This window comes from Rousettus aegyptiacus, unplaced genomic scaffold (assembly GCF_014176215.1).
Source record: "Rousettus aegyptiacus isolate mRouAeg1 unplaced genomic scaffold, mRouAeg1.p scaffold_m13_p_14, whole genome shotgun sequence".
Lineage (NCBI taxonomy): Eukaryota > Metazoa > Chordata > Mammalia > Chiroptera > Pteropodidae > Rousettus > Rousettus aegyptiacus.
Window position 1 is genome coordinate 33,524,424 of NW_023416289.1, and position 21,217 is coordinate 33,545,640.

Consider the following 21,217-nt stretch of genomic DNA (forward strand, 5'->3'; position numbering starts at 1 on the left):
GAAGGGAATCAGATACCAGCCCCCTGGCCATGGTGACGGTACGTGCTGCGTCGCAGAGGCTTGTGGGAGTTCTCGATAATTCTCGGAGTGCGCAGGCGCAGCGCATCGAGTGGACATTTTGGTCTTTGTCCGTGGGTCAGTCCGGCCCCTGGGTCCACGTGGCGCGAAAGTAGGAGGTGGGATGTGGGCGTCTTGGGCCGGTCGGGTCCGGGAGGTTGAAGGGGAGGGTTCCGGGTTAATAGGAGCGCGGCACGCGGGAGGGGAGTGGGTTTAAGAGCTTCTGGCCTACGTGCGGGGTGGGGCTGGGGGCCGCTGAGGAGGGTTCGAGCGTGTGTGACCCTGAGTTTGACCGCGTTTGACCGGATTTTTGAGGTTATTGAGTGAGAAACTGGGTGCAGGATTGTGTATGGTGCATTTGAGAGATAGCTATACGAGACCAGCATTGAAGTAATAACATTTGAGCTGCACTTTTCTTGTCGAAAGTGCTGATGCTAACGGTGCCATCTTCCTGGAGCATCTATTTTACGTGAAGATTTGAAGAGGGGCAGAAAGCTAAGTGGTAAATAGTTTAAAAATGGAATTTTATATAAAAACGTATTTTTAAAAACTGAGGTAGAATGTATATTACCATGATTTCTTTTTTCTTTAAACAACCGGGAATGTTTCAAAGGAACTTTTTGTTTGAGTCAGCGTGCTTCATACAGTCGCAAATCCCCTGATCTTTTAGGTAATTAAATAGGGCTGCTGTTAAGTCCTAGACTAAATATTAGCGTTATACTTTGAGAAGCAGTGTCCATATAGCGCAGAAAGCCCAGAATTAGGGAGTTAGGGGTTTGTGGTCATAGGTTAGGCACAGTTATCTTCGTTCTTTGAACAAAGCTTAGTTGTTGCAGTGTTTATCCATCAGTCTGGACTACGTTCTAGGTGTCTTAATTCCTAAATGAATCGAGGTATTCTCAGATTGTACGGATTTTGTGCAGTAATGAAGAAAATTCTCTTTGCAAAGATGTTTTTCCAAGGAATTCACCCCCAGTCATCCTTCACATAATTTTAAATAAGAGTTAGTTTTTGGGTACCAAATTAATATGTACAAATCAGTAGCCTTCAAATAGACAAACAACAGAAGACAGACAAAAACCACTATTTACAAGAGCAATAAAATATAATATGGAGGAAAAATTAAGAAATAGGAAGAACTATTAGTAATTTTAATACTACTGAGAGACATAACATGAGAATAGATATACCACGTGGTAGGAAGATGGTCTTAAAGAAGTGTGTGCAAACTTAAGTAAATTTATTAATTTAATGAGATCTTAAAGCATATAGTTTTTTTTTTCTTTTGCAACTAGATAAGTTGATTCCACACTTCATATGGAAAAATAGACAAACAAGAAGAGCCAGTAAAACTGAAAAAGAAAAGCAGTTGCAGTGTGGGTAGGTGGGAGCCCAAGGGTAACATGTTTAAAATCTAGATCCTCACAAATTAATTTAATATTAGTATTAGCATGAAGATGGCCTAAGAAGGGCAATTTGGCAATATCTATAATAACTACAAATGTATTTTCTTTTTGACCCATCTATTTCTCATCTGGAAATTAATCCTACAAATGTACCTGCATTTGCAGGAAGTGATAACAATCACAAGGTTGCTTTTTGAATTTTGTTCATATTAAAAGGTTAAAGTATGTATTCAAAAATTAAAAGTTTTTTTTTTTTTTTTTTTTTTTTTTTTAAAGGAAGAAATAGTCCATGGAGCCAGACTGCTTCTGTTAACTCATTCCTCTGCCACTTTGTAACTGAGTGACCTTAGGCAGGTATTGAACTTTGTGCTTCAGTTTCTCATCTAGTAATGTAGAAAAAATAATAGTATTTGATTCACAGGTCGATTGTGCAGATTATGGAGTTCTAAGTTCTAAGGAATAGTGCCTCGTATGTAGTAAGTACTGGATAAATGTTAAATAGTGATATTATTACTAATTGCAAAGTGACACTTTATTAGAAAAAGTACAGGCATTTGTACTGTTCCTGGTGGAAATTTCTGAAAGATTCACATGTATAGATGTTCTCATTTACATTTTAAAACACTTTTTGGGATGGACATTTCTTTTTATAATTAGAATGAGGAAGTTAACTTTCTGTGTTTAAGTTACATTGATCTTAGAAACTCATCACCACTGCCTTCATGAAGTTTGTTCTTTGTTTTCTATGGTAGTTACTTTGCATGGTTCCAATTTCAGAACCTCTGATGATATTTTTTCAAAAATCCTAATTGACCCTTTTTTTGGCCAGAATATGTAGGAGGTGATCTTCAAATTGCGTAATATCAGGAGAGACATACTATATGATTGGTCCACCGTTAATGATTGTATTTTTCCGTTTATGACTAATGTGTAATGTGTATGGTTTTAGTTTGGTATCATAAAAATGTCCATTCCCCTTCAGTCATTTAATGGATGGTTTAACATCAATAAATAATTCTTGGCTAAATCAATAATTTCTTCAGGGGTTGCAAAGTGATAATTTTTTAGTTTTTTTATTCCTCTTATTATTTGATTGCCACCTCAAATCATGTCAAAATTTTCCTGGGTTTTTCTTCTGTAAGCATCATTTTAAAGTTGTATTCTAGTAACAGCAGCTAGTGTACTTTGTGACACTTATACTATCACAGTTTTAGCTCAGGGACGTTCCTTCATGCTGCCTCCTGTCTCATTTGGACATGCCAGCATTTAACTTTTGAGAGCTTACTTGCACTCTAGGCCCACCTTGTACCTTCCCTCCCATACTTGGAAATGGCCATGTCTCCTTTTGTTGGAGAATGGTGTTAGAGACCAAGATCTGGATGCTGGATATTTTCATTACTGTAGGGGTAACATTATTTCAAGGCCATTTCAGTGACATAGAAAATCTATTTTTAAAACCATAAGTTCATATTGGTATTTCTAATTCAATATAAATACTACAGTATAATAATAAGCTCCTAAGTGTATTTCATAGTATAAATTTTGAAACCAGTTAATATAAGTACTTATTTTCTTTGCTTTGTCCTACAGTGTAAATAAAATGGTTTCAGAATAACAATTCCGATACCAACCCATTTCCTGTTTGCCTCTGGAATACTCACTCACCAGAGGCTTTGAGATAACTTGTGGATTACAGCCTTAACTTTACCCCCAAAGATTGCCATGAAGTATCTTACTTCTGTTATTATTTCATATTGCTCTAGTTTATCGATAGTCTTTGGAAACAAATGACATCATTCTGTTTACAGCATTCTGTTTTAAGTAGTGGTGTTTCCATTCACAAGATATAGTAATTCTCAATTGCTGAAAATGTCAAATCCTAGAAATCAGCATTTCTACACATGGCGTTAAAGCAGGCAGGGGTTAATAGTAACCATACACATAATCATGTGAAAAATTTCTTTGTAGCTATTTTTGTCCATAGAAAGCATACCACTCAAAATGTGTAATCAGAGTTCTCTGTTCTTAAGTCATTTGAGATAAATCCTTTGAGGAATTATGTTACCAAGTTAATGTACAGTTGGGTTCATTTGTTTCAGTTTGTCTTCAAGTTCAAGGACTGCTTTTAAAAAAATGAATTTGATTATTTAGAAAAGTAAGTAATCCAATTCTGATTAACAAAAAAATGCATTTCAGAGACATCTCATCTCATTCTACTCCCTTCCCCATCACATTCTTTGTCTCAAGTATATTTTCTTGTTTCTTGTTTATCAAGGGGATTTTTTGTTTGTTGGGCAACTAATATATGTTTGTTCTTCCCTCCTATCTCCTATCCTCCTTACATAAATTCCTTCCTTTCTTCACTTTAACAATATTTCCTGGAGATCTCTTTTCTTAATCATCTTTTTTTCTTTTTAACTGCTGAGTATGTAAGATGCTATAGTGTGCATGTACTATAGATTCAATTGTTGGATGTTTTGTTGTTGGACATTTGGATTGTTTCCAATCTTTTGCTGTTAACTAACTACAGTAATGAATAATTTTGAATCTGTGTCATTTTATACTTATGCAAGAGTATCTCTAAAGTACATTGGCTGCAAGTGGAGTTACTTGTATAGCTGAGTATTTAATACTCCCACTAGCAAAGTACAAGAGTACCTTTCTCCTAGAACCTTACCACCAGAGTGTTGAATAATTGATTTTTTGCCAAAGGCCTTAGTGAAAATTGGTATCTCAGTGTAGGTTTACTTTATATCCCTCATTATGAGTGAGGTTGAATATCTCCCATATGTTTAAAGGTCACATGTGTTTATCCCTTTCCCCATTTATTTGTGCCTTTTCTTCTAGGACCTGTAACATTACATTAGGAAGTTTAGCCATTTGTGAAATGAGTTGCAGTCTTTTTTTTTTTTTTTCAAGTTTTAAATATGTGTTTTGACATCATTCACAGTGGTCATTCTTTTTTAAACAATCAGGAGGTTTTTGTTTTTATGTATTTGTATTTGTCAATTTTTAAATTTATGGTCCTAGAAAGCCTTTCAAACTCTAAATTTTACCTGTACTTTCAAATCATTACAAAGCTATAATTTTTACAGGGTTTCAATTATCATATTTTATTTTATTGTATTTTTTCATATTTATATTTTTAATCCATTTAGATTTTATCCTGATATAGGATATTAGGTATGTATCCAAGTTAATCTTTTTCTAATTAGCTATCCAGTTCTTTCAACAGCATTTATTAAACTGTCTTAGCTTTACTGTTTCAAGATTCCATTTTGATTCTCAAATTCTCATATGTATTAGGTGTGTTTCTGAACTTTATATTATCTTCCATCTTCTAGTCTATATTTGTGTACCAATATTTATCTCTTTATTATCGAAGCTTTATAATTTTTTTCATTATAATAGCTAGTCTTTTATCCTTTGTCTTTTACACAGTTTTCTAGCTATTTTTGTGTATTTGTTTCTCTATGTAAACTTTGGGATCAACTAGTCTAGTTCTAGGAAAAGAAAACCTCATTTTTATTGGTATTTTATTAAACTTATAAAATAACTTAGTGGAAAAAGACATTAGATCTTTATAATGTTAAATACTCCTATCCATGTACAACTCCTTTTGGGCCCTCAGGAGTGTTTTCAAATTTACTTCATATTGGTTTTAGACACTTTTTACTAAGTTTACTTCTAGATACTTTATATCAATATTGTGAATGGAGTTGTGTTATATATGAAGCTTGTTGATGTCTATAAATTAGTTTGTTTTCCTGCTTAACTTACTGAGCAATTGTTTATAATTACATTAAATTATAATTTAGGCAGTGAGCATCCTATTTTTATTTGGAATTTAACAGGAATGTCTCTTAATGTTTTCACATTAAATAAGATGCTGGCTTTTGTGGCCGGATATAGATTATGATTACTTGTATTGATGTAGATTGATTATTCCTGCTGCCTGGGTCTCTGGAGATGTGAGTAGAAACAAAAAGTTTAAGGCTGAGACCACTGCTGTGCCTCAGATGCAACAACCAGGAAAGATCACATTAATCATGGAAACAAAAAGGTCTCCAAATTCTAATTCTGTGGTCTTTAAACAAAAAAAAAAAAATCAACAAAAATAAGATAACCAGTAAGATGTCCATTCCTATTCTGTTTTTTTTCTTTTCCCTCCTTTTTCTTTACTCAGTTCTTCTGTTCATCTTTTGTGTTTTTTGTAGCTTTGCTTGTTTCTTAAAATTTTCGTGTCTTTTAAAAATCCCATTTTGTTGATGTTGTTACTTTTTTATGTGTTTTGTGGCAGTATCTTTCAGATGAGTTTATTCTTCAGATAAGTTAAATCATGCTGTTCATTTTCACTGTTTCTTAGAGTATCCTTGTATGGACACAGACAGATTATTTTGTGTTACTCATGTTTGTATGAGATAGATTGTCCTAGACATGTACCAGGAAAGAGAAGGCATAGTAGCATTCTATGCTTCAAAACTCATGTGCCTCTTCTAGTTTTTAAAGCAAGGGACTTGTGCACCTTCCCTGGCTTGGTGACCCTAACCTGGTTTGAGGCCAACTTCTATCTCCAACTCTGTTTCCTATAATTCTTCATAGTACTTGCTTTTTAGGATGATATATTCAGTTTTGGAAGTTGCTAAATCTGAGGATGCCCCACTCCTGCGTACAGCAGGTCCTAGAATAATGTCATTTCTTTGAGTGTCCTTTTGTTATAATGTTGATGAAATGTCATAGGAACTTGAACCTCTTGTTTATGTTAATTAATCAGTGGTAAAATTGATTTCATGATGCATTGTTTCACTTAAAATCATAGAACCTCTTGATGACTTATTGTACTTTTTAAGCCTACTCTTTCTGCTTACCCCTGCAGTCCTTTTCTGTTTAGTCTAGTTTTTGCTCTTAGGGTGAGGCCTACTCATTCTGTAAGGGAATATTAGCTTCAGATTTTTGAACTTTGAATAGAATCCTCAGCATTTCCAGTATTTTCTAGGCTTCTTTGCAACTTCCTTTTTAGGCCTCCCTGTTTGGGCCTGCCTTCGGCAGAGGTGCATGGAATTTGGGAATTTTTTTTGTCTCTAGTTTTGTTGTTCATTATTAGACTCAGTTACAACAGTTCTTACTCAAGGTGGATCCCTCATTCTGAGAATGAATATTTACTAATTATTTCTGAGATCTGTAATGTCAAGGACTTCTCACCATTGTCTAATTTTTCTTGCTACATGTATCACTATTGTGGTTCATATACCACCTCTGTTATTTTGGGTATTTTAGGCCACATTTACATATAATTTAGAGTTAACATGTACTCTCTCTACTGGTTTCATTAAAAAAGTAGTGTTATGGATCGGCCAGTTGGTATTATTTCCCTGTTATTCTTTCTTTCTTTCTTTACTTATTAAATGGTGACATTGGTTAATGAAATCCAATAAGTTTCATCTGTACACTTAGTAAGGCATATATATATTTACACTGTGTGTTCACCTCCCATAGTTAGATTTCTTTCACCACATATTTGACCCCCTTTACCCTGTCTACCTCCCCCCTCCTCCCACCCCTTACCCTCTGGTAACCACTAGTCTATAGTCCATGTCCATGAATCTCTGTTTGTTTGTCCTATTAATTTGTTGCTTTTAGGTTTATATCCCACATAAAAGTGATATCATATGATTTTCAACTTTTTCTTTCTGGCTTATTTTGTTTAGTATGATTATTTCGAGCTCCATCCATGTTGTCGCAAATGGCAGTATTTCATCTCTTCTTATGACTGAGTAATATTTTGTTTTATATACATACCACAGCTTCTTTATCCAGTTATCTGTCGTAGGACACTTCAGTTGCTTCCATGTCCTGGCCACTATGCATAATGCTGCTATGAACATCAGTGTGCGAGTATCTTTTTGGATATGGGTTTTCAAGTCTTTTTGCCGTTATTCTTGATGTCTTGTATGGTTTTCAAAAAGGAGAAGTATTTGAAAGATTTAAAACTAAGCAGCCACAATGCTCCTGTGATCCTTTTTCTTGCCTCCTTGATTATCAGTGTTCCTGGGATTCTGTTTGTCCTTGACCATCTTCTTCACGTATTGTCTGTATTCTCTGTAAGCAGTTACAGTTACATTCCATCTGTGTCTTGACCAGCAAGATATTCTGACAACTGGAAAATAGCCATTTTGATTCTAGGCCTATTCTGAGCTCCTCACCAACATACGCAAAAATGGATCTATCTGCTTATGTGTTTCTCAGAAACCTGACACTGTCCAGAATATCAAACTTGATCTCCTTCCTCTCACAGATTGTCTTTAGCCAACTCACCCTCTCTTGTTTCTCTCTGTGTACATCACTGTGTACATTAAGTCTTCCATCTCTGCCACACCACAGTACATATTGGTGACAAAACTCTTTCAAAATAGTATACATGGTGTGTATGTAAATAGTAACTGAAGTGTTTTTTTAGAATTTAGCTTTTTAAATATGATTTCAACATTATAGAAAAGTTGGAATAGTACAGAGAAGTCTCATTATGCCCTTTACCCAAACTCACCAATCATTATACCCTTTACCCAAATTCACCAATCATTTACATTTTGTTTTTTTACAACCACAGTATAGTAGTCAAACTCAGAAAATTGCTATTATTTAATCCAGTCCACATTCAGATTTTGTCATTTGTCCTAATAATGTTCTTAAAAATGTTTTTTGAGTGAATGGAAGAACATATGTAGTTTCCCTTAGAGTTTAATTTAAACAAAGTATATATTAGGATTCCAGGAAAACTAATATTTCTAATATGTAGTTTCTAATATGTAGTTTCCCTTAGAGTTTAATTTAAACAAAGTATATATTAGGATTCCAGGAAAACTTTTTTAGTTTTTATTCTTGACTATTAGAACAACTTCCTACACATTGTATCCATTTAGCTGAATTCTGATAGGCATGTGTTGTTACAGTTACAGATAAGAGTATTGAATTCATCCAGGAATAAGGGCTACAGTTAAAATCCCCTCAGGAACCAATGCAGGAGTGTGGTACGAAAGAACAATAGCAACTAGTCAGGTAAAGTATGAACATCTTTCCTATGTAACTTAAAATTCTGAAAGTGAATTCCCTTTTTCCCCCCATTTCAAGATGTGTGGAGGCTTAAATGGTTTGATGAATATTGCTTTGACATTCAGGATTCAAATAGTCTTAGTCTCTCTGCTTGTATAATTGTACTTTAATTTTTAAGGCAAAAGGTCATAACTTTGTTCTTTTTCATAGGGCTGCTTCCTTATGCACCCCTGGAAACTGCACCTTCCTCATCCTTCAGAAGGTCCTGAGGCCCCAGGGCTCAGCCTGAATTTTAGGAGGGTACTTTGGCCCCAGCATTAACATTCTAGTACTGTGTCATTTTCCCAGTAACAGGTTGTAGACTGACTAAACTGTATGTGATCCTCTGTTGGAGCAAGAAGACAAACTGGATGGTGGAGAAGGAAGTGGAGAATAAATTGTCCAGGTGAGTGAATGATAACCAGACAAGTTACAGTTGTTCAGTCAGTATTGATACCTCTGAAAGGTTTTTAAGGACGTTTTCTTATAGGCCGTATTCTTGGAATATCACTTGGTATGAATTCTTAAGATACTTGAGTGACATTTCTAGTCATCATTTTTTCGGTTTCAGTACCCTGCTTCTTTAATTAGATTAGAGGACCAGGTGCCCCTCTTATCTCTAATCTAGATGTCCACATTCATACTTCTTTGTTCTGTCTGTGTGATTATTCTCTCTTTCATTGTTTCCTTCAGTCTCATATACCCCAATGTGTATAGACCCCTTTCTTTATGTGTTGTCTTTTACTGGTTTTAAGTCTTTACATGTTGTCTGACAGGTTTCTTTTTATTTTGCACTTTCTCTCATTCTTTCAGTGGTTAAATGCCTCAGAATTATATTTTACATCTGTGATGATACTTCCTGTTGTCTTCTTATTCACCTCCCCCATTATACATCAGTAAACTCTGCTTCCCCCTCTTCCGCCTCTGTATACCTCTTTCAGTTGTTGCCTTAGAAATCAGTTCTGCCTTTCTGTTGTGGGCGTCTGTGTATGTGAATGTGAGAAAAAGAATGTATGAGTCTGTATTTGTTTTTTAATATAATACTTGAACTTGTAAAAAATTTTGAACAGTAAAAAATTTTGAACAGTAAAGAATGAAAAAGCCTTTTCTTACCTCTAAGCCTCAGTCCTACACTTTTTCAAAATGCAGTTACTTTTATGAGTCACATCTATCCTCCTCGAGGCAATCTGTGAATGAGCCAACATATGGTATGTATCTGCTGCAAATATGAATATACAGAAGTCCTCTGTTTTCCTTTTCATATAAATAATAGTTGTGTGTATTCTATTGTGTATGTAGTTTTTTTTTTTTCTTGGAGAGATTCTCTATCGATATAATTTATTTAACGTGTTTCTTATTAATGGCCATTTAGGTTGTTTCCAGGCTTATGCTATTGAGGACACAAGTGCATATACTTGTTTATATTGCTTTATAGAAATATGCAGATACAACTAGGTAATAATTTACTCTTAAGTGGAAATACTGGATCAAAGTTATGTTTATAGATTTGATAGAAATAGGCACATTGTTCTCAAAAGAAGTAAATCAATTTAAATTTCTACCAACATGGTGTATTCATATATTCAACAAGTATGATATGTATTAGGCACTATTTCAGATACTAAAGAAATGTCAGTGATCAGAGCACTCAAAAATTCCTCCCTCCTGAGTCCTGTATTCCAATTTGGGAAGACAACTTTGAGTAAATAAGTAAAAGATATATTCTATAAGATGGTAGTGAATTAAGGAGAAAAATAAAGGAGAAATGGCATTTGGAGGGCCAGTTGGTCAGGGAAAGGTCAGTAAGAGGATGACATTTGAAAAAAGATCTAGAGTGTGAGAGTGGGGCATTTGGTGGAAGAGTATTCAGCCAGAAGGAGCAAAAAGTGTTAAAAACTCTAAGGTTGAGCTTGCTGGTTAGAAACAGTGCTCAGGACAGTGGGCTGGAACAGGGTGAGTGAGCAAAAGGGAGTAAGAGTATGTTTGGTTAGATAACAGGCCAAATCATAGACTTAGGCCTTTGTTCTGAGTGATTTGGGAGACCATCAAAGGGTTTTGAGCAGAAGAGTGGTAAGATCAGAATTATATTTCTGCTGCAGTATAGAAAATAAGGTATGGGTTGGGGGCAAGGCTAGGAGATTAGTTGGAGGCTATTGCAGTAATCTAGGTAAGAAAATCATAGTTAAGCTAGTGACAAGTCAAATTCTTAAGGATTGGGTGATAGATTGATTATATATATGTCGGTTATGAGAGAAGAGCCGTCAATGACTCTAAGGTTTTAACTAAAAGAGAATGAGTTACTTACTGAGATAGGAATACGTCAGGAAGTTTGTAGATAGAGCGAGTTTTCTTTTGGAATTGCTAATTGTGACATGTCTACTGATCACCTAAATCAGGAAGGCAGTTGGATATACAAGTCAGGAATTTAGGGAGATAGAAAGTTGTGACCTTTTCTGGTTTCCTATATCATCACACTGTTTTATAAAATGATGATGTCTCTACATTTCCCTGCCTACCATTTTTTTTCTCTCTGTACTTTTCCTACTATTCAGGGATGCCAGTGGGCCCACTATACCTCCTATATTCAACCAGCATACTTGATTCTGTTGTTACAAACAGAGAGGTGGTGATTTGTCTCTTGAGGCTGGGTCTTATGTTTTTGGAGAGCATCGTGCATGAGAACTCTTTTAAAAATAGCAGCGACACTGCCTACTCACATCCTTTCTCATAAGACTTTAGAATTATAGCTAATTCCTACTCTTAACCAACAGTGCAGTTTTTTTTTCTATTTCTTATTCTCTTTTTTCCTTCAAAGACATGAAAAGTGGGCAGAAATGTCTTTATTATACTATTTAGAAGAAAGTATCTGTTTATGTTATGTTTGTCATCCCTCTAAGAATTCTCTCCTACTTCTGCCTTATTGATGCTTTAATGACCTGAGGTGTTGTTTTTTCTTTCTAAGTGTTTACTCATCTTTTGCTTTTATTTTTTCTTCTATCCTCTTACTGGAGGTGGCTCCTAGAACACTGTATTCTGCCTTTCCTCCTTCCCTTTATAAATTAATTCCTAGAAAGGACCCATTCATTCTGAAATAATAAGTAACTCTTTTTATAATATTTTTATTTTGGCAGCTCCAGCCTTTTCTTCTTGCTCGCCATCATTTTATCTGTTTACAGGATAAACAGCTGTCTGACTGACTTCATTCTTATTTTGTCAGACAATGAAATCATTAATATCCTATCCAAATTAGAGATTTCAGCTCATTATTTTCCGGTCCAGAGATCACTTCAAAACAATTTCAGATTATGTTGATTATTTCTTTTCTCATGTGATATGGTTACTCAAGCCTTTGAAAAGATAAACTTCCAAGTAACCAAGAAATGCCCTACCTATTCAGGTGCTACTTAACATTTAAACCTGTTACTTCTTTTATTGATTTCTCATCTGATTGTTCATGCTACTTATCATTTTCCATAGAAGTTCAGAAGACCCCAGTTAATAACTCATATATTTTTATATTTTGATACCTGGAGTCTCTATTATGAACCTGTTGAAAGGAAGGCCCTACTGTCCACAGTTTTGATTACATATGAGGTACTTTTTACATAATGTATGAATTGTGGAAGGATTTGTTAATATCTCAATTTTTTTATATTATGAATATTTTCAAAAATTAACATTGAAGAGTACAGTGATCTTTTATATGCTTATCACAGTCAATATTTTTTACCACATTTGTGTTTTTATGTGTCTGTATTCTTACGCATGCATATTATGTGTGCTGCAACACCATAACAGTTCACTCCTAAAAATTTAAGTATGCATTTTCTAAAAATAATGGCATAACTACAGTACTGTTAGCGGACCTTGAACAGTTAGCTATGATGTCCTAAATTATGTAATATTCAGTCACTGTTTCCCAAATTATTTCCCAGTACTTTCTGTAACATTTTTTAAAATGCTAGAATGCAGTCAAAGTTTAAACTTTGGATTTGGTTGTCTTTTTTATCTTTGTAGTCTAAACTTTCTTTCCCTCCTTCCTCCCTGCCTCGATATTGCCACTAATATTTAAAAAAATATTTATTCTCAGCCATTCAAAGAAAAGAATAGAGCCATTCATGCATCCAGCATCTTAAGCTATAGTTAAGATGTTAAGACTTAGCTACATACAAATTTGGGTTTACAAGTAAGTATATGAAACACTAATTTTAGAAAAGTGAATCTGATTGTGATTAGGAGTTCAGGCAGTGATGTTTATAAGTAAAAGACAAGGTTGGAGAAGTTTTTTAGGAGCATGTTACTGGACCTGCTTCCAGGAAGTTTTATAGATTCTAAAGTTAAAATATAGAAGAGATCCAGCTAAGTCAAAGAAGGTGATGAATATGATGTACATAATTGTGACTCCTTGGTCGCATGCTTAACATGCTTGGCAGGCTCTTCCTCAGGATTTGTGAACTTGTTAAATTTCTACTAAGAATGCTCTTTCTCCAGATGATCTGTAAGGATCACTGTCTTCCTTCGTGTCTTGAATCTTGCCTTCTCAGAGGGCACTCTATCTAAAATTGAAACTCTTTACCCCTTTCCTAATTTTTCCCATAGCAGTTTTAACTTTTTAACAGACTGTCTCATTTAATTATTTGTTCTCTGTCCACTAGAATGTAAACTTGATGAAGGCAGAGAATACTGTCAGTTTTGTCCAATGCTGTTTATTCCTAGAGCTTAGAACTGTGCCATGCACATATTAAGTAGAGGAAAAAGTATTTGTTGAATGAATAACGATAAGTGTTTTGAGTAGCAATTCCCAAACTTTTTGGTCTCTTTACATTCCTTTTTTTTTTTTTTTTAAAGCTTTGAGATATGAATCACACAACATAAGATTCATGTTTTTAAGATGTACAATTCAATAATTTTTAGTGTAATCACGAAGTTGTGCAGCCATCACCACTATTTCAAAACATTTTCATCACCACTAAAGGAAACTCCGATACCCATTAGTAGTAATCTTTACATTCTTAAAACTTGAGGACCCCCGTTAGTGGTAATTTACCTTATTTAGAAGTAAAATTGAGAAACTTTAAAATATATATTAATTTGTTTAACACAAATAATCCCATTACATGTAAATTTAAATCACTTTTATTTCTTAATAAAAATAAGTTTTCCAAAATAAAAAAAGTTTAGAAGACTGGCATTGTTTTGCACATTTGTAAATATCTTTATTCTGGTTTAATAGAAGACAGTTGAATTCTCATTTCTGTTGTTGTGACCTGTTTTGGTTGAAGTATATTAAAAAATTGTGGCTTCATAGAGATGTAGTTAGAAAAAGAAGAAATATTTTAATAGCTTTTTCAGGTAATTATGGATATTCTTTGGCACTCCACCAACACTTGACAGTGGTAATTTTTTCAAAATTAGCCTCAGTGTGGAATTTGAAACTATTTCAGATACTTTCATTCTTTTACATAAAATCCATGACTTAAACTTTTTGTCTGTCTGACACTTTGAATGGGTCTCTTACCCATTCATGATTTTGTAACATCATCCGTTGGCCATTTGAGTTATGCAGATCTTTCAAATGTTGACGTTTCTCATTATATAATATCAAAACTTCAGATTTTGTTTATAACATCACCACCAATCTCATTAGAAAGGTCTTTTAAGAATTTAGAAGCTATCAATCTCATGGAGGATACTGATTTTCCAGAATTTTAATTTTTTCTTGAAAACTCAAAATTTATCATGGACAGTGTGTGCTGTCAGTTTTTCTTTTAAAGAATTGTCTTCATTTTGTCTGAAAGTAATACCCAAGCAGTACCCAAGTCTGAATAATCATTTTGTAAGGCGGTCATTTATTATTTAAAGCAAATTAATGGTGCCCATGAAAAAAGTGGCTAGTGTAACTCACAACTTAAATGATTTGCCCAACCGTTTTTCCTTGAGGCAACTATCATTCATTGGTGAACCAGAGAAATATATGTGTATGTGTATACTACTATTTATATGTATGTATGTATGTATAACATTTGCTTTTAATGAAACTGATGTTTGTCACTTTTTGTTGTTGGTTTTCTGTATTTAGCACAAACGCTCTTGGACTTGCTGCAGAATGGTTAAAAACCCCCTCAGTACTAGTTTCCACATGGTCAAATGCATTGGGAAATTTTTTCCATTTTTCTCCTTGGAGATAACTACTAGAATTTTCTCCTACTTCAATCTGGACTGGCTGTACTCTGACCTGATAGCTCTTATCTATCTTGTAGCTTTTCTTTATCATCATTGAAATCCCCCCCCCCAATGCATTTTCTTTTTATGAATCCTCTGTCTGTTACTTTCTCTAGTTACTGATTTTTGTGGAATACATTTTCTAGTAGCATCCTGAGAGGAAAGGTGCATTTTGAAATGGGCACTTGCATATCTAAAAATTCCTTTATTTGACTGTCCCATTGAATTGATAGGCTAAGCTTACGATTTTTCCTTCAGAATTTTGTCTTCTGTCTTCCTTTCTGTTGAGATATTGGGTGCCATTCTGATTCTCTTTCTTTGAATGATACATGCCTTTTTTTTTCCTGAAAGCTTTTATGGCTTCTGTTTTCTTTTTTCGAAATGTCACAGAGATGTATCTAGGTATGCAAGGTATCAAGTGGGCCCTTTAAAAAATCTAGAGATTCATGATATAGATGAGAGGAATTTTTTTACTCTTTGACTATTCTGATCAGTTTTCTCCTTTTGTTTTTTTGGAACTTTTTTTTTTTTTTTTTTACTTAGTTGTTAAACATATTACTTTTCTCTGAATTTGTCATCTTGAAAGCTTTTACTAGGAAGTGATACTTATTCCTCGTGCGTACTTTCATTGACCAAACTAGCCATTCTTGTTTCCTAGGGTAAAGCAATATATTGTCCTTCTGCAATAAAGAGACTTATCTACATCACCTTCTCTATCCCCTCCCCACCCCAGTCTTAATTTCTCAGGGAACTTTTTCTTTGTTTCTTGCTCTAAAAATCCTGTTATTGTTTCTCTGATAAAACATTTTTTCATAATCATTTGTGATTAGTTTCAGAGTTGTTTTTGTTTGCTTTTCTTTGCCTATTTTTCCTTAGAGTTTATTTTTTCTCTTGATAGTGTGGTTTCAGGTTAGTGGGGCTCCTCAAATGTGTGTGGAGTATTGGCTGTACAGTCATATTTAAGAATGATATGCTTGGGTGCTCCTAGTCTTCTGGTAGGCTTCAGTGCATAAAAAGTAAAATGCTTCATGGATCCAGGGCCTCCTCCTTGCAAAAGAGTTATACTGCCTTACTCTTAGAAACACTTAGGTTTGGCCAGATCCTTTGTATTGGCAAAAGAAATGCATACAAGCAACAAGTATTATCTTAGAGGAGCATCCTAATGTGGTTTTTCATGGGCCTTTTAGATTTTCTAGAGAAGGATGCTTTCATATCCTACTACCAGGTTTGTATACCTGGTTGCCAGCTTTTTTTTTTTTTTTCTCCCTCAGCTGTAGAATGGTGCCAAAGTTCTCACCATATTATATGTAGGTTTAATCACATTGATTTCGGTATAGCACTCCCCCTGTCAACTCATTTGTTGGGTCCCCTGAGTCTGGAGCTTCTCCGATTAAATTTCTGCAAAGAATAGCTTTTCGTTTCATATAAGGGAGCGGTCTTTTGTCCTGGCAAGGAACGTAGAGGTCTAACTGCACTTTATGTAATCTTTTTTCAGCTCCTGTCCTTTATTTTTGTTTCAGGGCACTTGATTTCCTCCATTTTCTGAATCTTTGATATTTTGTGGCACAGATTGTCTTGCTTGACCTTGGCTTCCTCTTCTGCAGTACTTTTGTTTGAACTTTCTCAGTCCTGTGTTGAAAATCTTCCTGTGCTTTACGTTCTCAAAAAAAAAAAAAAAATTGTTAATATCTGTGTATACCGATGTCTCCTATAATATCCCTTTTGTGAGTTTTGTGTTTTCCCTTTTGTCATTTTGTGGAGTTTTGGGAGGAAGCAATTGTTGGTTATCCCTTTCCCTTTCTTAGGCATCACAGGTTAGACTTTCAATTTTATGTGGTCATCTTTTTATCCTACTTATTAACTTCTTATTGTTAAACTCAGTTGCTGAATTGTGAAATGAGAAAGAATAAGCTTTGCGTACCCTTGAATGTTAATTTTCTACCCAGATACCCTCCACAGTGGTTTCCTTGTCAACATTTAGTTGGAGACATTGGTTGTGAGGCAGCTTTTATATTGTGAAATGGGCTAGCAGAGTTAATCCCAACAATCAAAGTCTGAAATTTTATTGCTCGTAATGAGAAATTCATAAATAATGATGATAACATAAAGCTAACATTTATTGAATGCTTACCATTTGCCAGCCAGAGTTCTAAACACTTTATATATTAACTCCTCTAAATGATGATTGTTTGTACTCCATTTTAGAAGAACCCTGAGAAGATGGTGAGCAGATAGAGAGGCAGCAAGTCTTGGGAGGCAAGTTGTATTCATCTCCAGTAAAGTAAAGACTGAAGAAAAAAGGAGTGAATATAAGAAAATTGGAAAAATACCTTTCTCTCATCTCAGACTTTATATCTTTTAAGACAACATCTTTCTCACCTTATCTAGAAAGAGTTCGAAACAGTTTAGACTTACTTAATCATGAGGGACATTGTGTAGGAAAGAATCATCAATTTTTTTAGTTTGAAAATCCTATCACAGCTTACCTTTTTGGTAATAACTTTTAATTGTAAATCAGTGTGGAAATGCCTTCAGTTAAAAAAAATTAAATCCCATCTGATAACAGCATTCGTACTGGATTAGAAACTCTATGAATTTACTGAATGCGGAAAAACTTTCACTCACATGTCACACTTCAGTAGATGTAGAAACCAGGCTGGAGAGAAACCCTGTGGTTCTGAGGAAAATTGAAAAGCCTTTAGCTAGATGACAAATCTTATTGAGCAGAAGAAAATTTATACTGGGTAGAAACCAGTGAATGTAACACAACTTGTTGAGTATTAGAAAATTTACACTTAGAGAAACCTTTGAACTGAGTATGATAAAGTTTTCTCTTGAACCTTATCCCTTACTTTACATTTGAAAGGTCATTCACAGAGAGGTTCCACAGATGTAAGAAATGTGGAAATACCTTCAGCCAAAAGTAAGTCCTCATTTATTAAATTCATACCGGAGAAAAATCTTGTGAATGTGGAAAAGCTTCCATTCAGATGTCACACCTCAGTCAGCAGAAAATTTGTAGCGGGGAAAACCCCTTTGCCTGCAAGGTATGTGGGAAAATCTTCAGCCACAAATCAAATCTCACTGAGCATGAGCATTTTCATAATAGAGAGAAACCTTTTGAATGTAATGAATGTGGAAAAGCCTTCAGCCAAAAGCAGTATGTCATTAAACATCAGAACACCCATACTGGAGAGAAGCTTTTTGAATGTAACGAATGTGGAAAATCTTTCAGCCAGAAGGAAAACCTCCTTACACATCAGAAAATTCACACTGGAGAGAAACCTTTTGAGTGTAAGGATTGTGGGAAAGCTTTCATTCAGAAGTCAAACCTCATCAGACACCAGAGAACTCATACGGGAGAGAAGCCCTTTGTATGTAAGGAGTGTGGAAAAACCTTCAGTGGCAAATCAAACCTTACTGAGCATGAGAAAATTCATATTGGAGAGAAACCCTTTAAATGTAGTGAATGTGGAACAGCTTTTGGCCAGAAGAAGTACCTCATAAAACATCAAAACATTCACACTGGAGAGAAACCCTATGAATGTAATGAATGTGGAAAAGCCTTCTCTCAACGAACGTCACTTATTGTACATGTGAGAATTCATTCAGGTGATAAGCCTTATGAATGCAATGTATGCGGGAAAGCTTTCTCTCAGAGTTCATCTCTTACTGTGCATGCAAGAAGCCATACAGGTGAGAAGCCCTATGGATGTAATGAATGTGGGAAAGCTTTTTCTCAGTTCTCAACCCTTGCTTTACACTTGAGAATACACACAGGTAAGAAGCCGTATCAATGTAGTGAATGTGGGAAAGCTTTCAGCCAGAAGTCACATCACATTAGACACCAGAAAATTCATACTCATTAAAAACTCTGTGAATGTCTTGAAAATTGAAAAGCATTCATCAGGAATTTACACCTCATAAGACATCAGAAATAATTCTGAAGCAAAGTTACAAATGACACAAAAGTTAAAAACTTACTGGACGCCAGAGAAATCATACGGAAGAGAGAAAAGACATTGTATTATAAAAATCCTGTGCCCAACAAAAAAAAAACCTACAGCAAAGGTAATGCCAAAACTCTAGACACATTTCCACTAAATTGGGAATGGGAAACATGCTCGTTATCATTGCTGTCTGCATAGATCTGGAGATTGTCACCAATATAATAAGAAAAAAAAACAAGTTTTAAGTATTGTAAAGGAAAAGACCGTGGTATTTAGAACAAAAGAGATTCTGGAAACACCTATGCATTTATTAGAATTTAGGATAGAAATGTCATCAGGAGGTGAGAAGAAAATGGGACTTTTTAAAATGATTTGGAGCTAATTTGTCCTCCAAGGAAAAAATAAAGAGACCATGAACTATATACAAAGGTAAGATCCATAGGGATTAAAATTGGATATGAAAAAGATATATACTAAAAATGGTTATGACCTTGGGAGTAAGGAAACATTCCTTATAATGAATTGAAAAATACCTAGCAATTTTACTCTGAGTTTGTGTGCTCAGGAAATATGTACCGGGCTATTTACTGTGGCATGATTTGTAGTAGCCATAAATTAGAAACAACTTAAATGCCCATCACGAATATAATGGGAAATATTTATGATGGGATATTGTATATCTGTAAAATGTAACAAATGAGGTCTGCATGTATTACAGAGAAAGATCTCAAAACTGTTGAGGGGGAAGAAATGAAGTTGCAGTATGATCCATCTAATACCATGACATTTTTGTAAATTTGAATTAAACTTTCCTCACAAAATGCAGTACTATATATCAGTAATGGATACATATATGTGTGTATGTTTTTAAAATGATATTGAAATAGATTGGAAGGATACAGACCAAATTCTTGCTAGTGGTTGCCTGTGAAGAAGAATGGAGAAGGGAAGGGATGTGTTTGGGAGGGGTGGACTGGGGATTGGATAAAGGGGATTTCATTTTTATATGTAAACATCCATTTCTCTTAAACACAAAAGAGACTAAGTAAATATATATATATCAAAATATTGGATAGTTCTGGATTGTGGTATATGGATATCTTGTCTTATTTTTTGTACTTTTCTGTATTTTTAAATTTTCTCTAAGAATGGGGGTAAGGATGGGAACGCTGTACCTATAGAAATCTTGTTCAAATGGATTCATTCCCAATGAAATACTAAACTTTTTATAGAAAATATTTCTAAAATTTTATCAATGAGTGGATGGACTTGTTCTCTATGTAGTATGAAATTATCTATTTTATTAAAATTAAAAGTGACAGTATAATCCAAATGTGTATTTTTCTGTGATATAGTGTACACTATATGGTCTGTCTTTACATTTCTTACATAATTTTGCAACATCTGAGTTTAGAAAATTTTAATAACTAGCTAAGGATACATGCACAGACTTCATAAAATTTGTCTTTTTAGTTTTATGGAATGTCAAATTTCCTATCATGTAAATACCAATGGGAACAGCATATGCAGTAAAAATTAAGTTTTTGATCATTTCATTTTAAAAAAGAAAACCATTTAACTTCCCAGTACTTCTACAGTTAAGAGTTATATGGTAACTCCCGACTCTCAGTTTTAACCTGTAGACTATTTCATTCCCTTTGGTGCTTTGACAACCACCTTTTTTGTCCCCCCAGCTTTGTTGAAGTGTAATTAACAAATAAAATTTGTAAGATATTTAAAGTGTACAATGTGATGATTTGATACACATTGTGAAGGGATTTCCCCCATCGAGTTACTGTTTATTTCTTTTACAGAGGTGGAGAGAATGGGAAGGGTATGAGAAAAGTAGGCCAGACTCTGAACAGAATTCTGTTGTGTAAACCCTTCCTGAAAATGTTTTCTATTTAATTCCTCTTTTCATTGTAACTTGATATAAATGGTTATTAAAGGTTTTCTTGAATAATGGTGAACATTAGCAATAATAGCATTTTGAGATTTTAAAAGCTGCTTTTCAAAAAGGTCTTGAGGGTGGCTCTATAGTGTAGTGGTTCGCTTGTCTACTTTGCATGCAGAAGGTCCTGTTTTAATACCCCAGATGCGCCAGGCCCCAGGTGCACACTGCAAGCATGTGGGAGGAAATGCCCCACTCTTCAGAGATCCAGTTCTTCAGAGGAAACAGCAACATCCATAGATCAGGGGTGGAAGTGGGGAGGGAGGAAGTAAAAAGTCTTAAATTCATTAAATGCCACAGCATTTACTGTGTATCTTTTATTTGCCTTTTTGGAGAAATGACCATGAATTATATACTTAACTAAATGAAACAGCCCTTTCTAATACAGAGTTCCCCCGCCACCTTTTTACAAAGAGTGTTACATACTAAATCTACTAAGGAACTGTACCAGATATTTGTACACCATTTAAAAATTGCCTCCATTTATCATTCTTTAGATAAAGATTTTAGTCAAAAGATATTTCCTTAAACTACTTTTTTTC

General features: G+C 34.6%; 1 protein-coding gene across 9 annotated transcripts; it reads left to right on the forward strand.

Moving 5' to 3' along the window:
- Positions 1-71: 71 nt before the first annotated feature.
- ZNF146 (zinc finger protein 146) lies at positions 72-20,458 on the forward strand. Of its 9 annotated transcripts, none has more exons than XM_016119642.2 (5): positions 72-176; positions 1,740-1,817; positions 8,414-8,519; positions 8,862-8,958; positions 16,980-20,458. In XM_016119642.2, exon 5 carries the CDS (start codon positions 17,765-17,767, stop codon positions 18,641-18,643), a length of 879 nt encoding a protein of 292 aa, XP_015975128.1. In that variant the 5' UTR covers positions 72-176; positions 1,740-1,817; positions 8,414-8,519; positions 8,862-8,958; positions 16,980-17,764; the 3' UTR covers positions 18,644-20,458. The 9 variants fall into 9 exon arrangements, with proteins under 9 accessions (XP_015975128.1, XP_015975130.1, XP_015975132.1 ...); XM_016119644.2 differs by having other exon boundaries at positions 8,868-8,958; XM_036232208.1 differs by lacking the exon at positions 72-176 and adding an exon at positions 266-559.
- Positions 20,459-21,217: the final 759 nt, after the last annotated feature.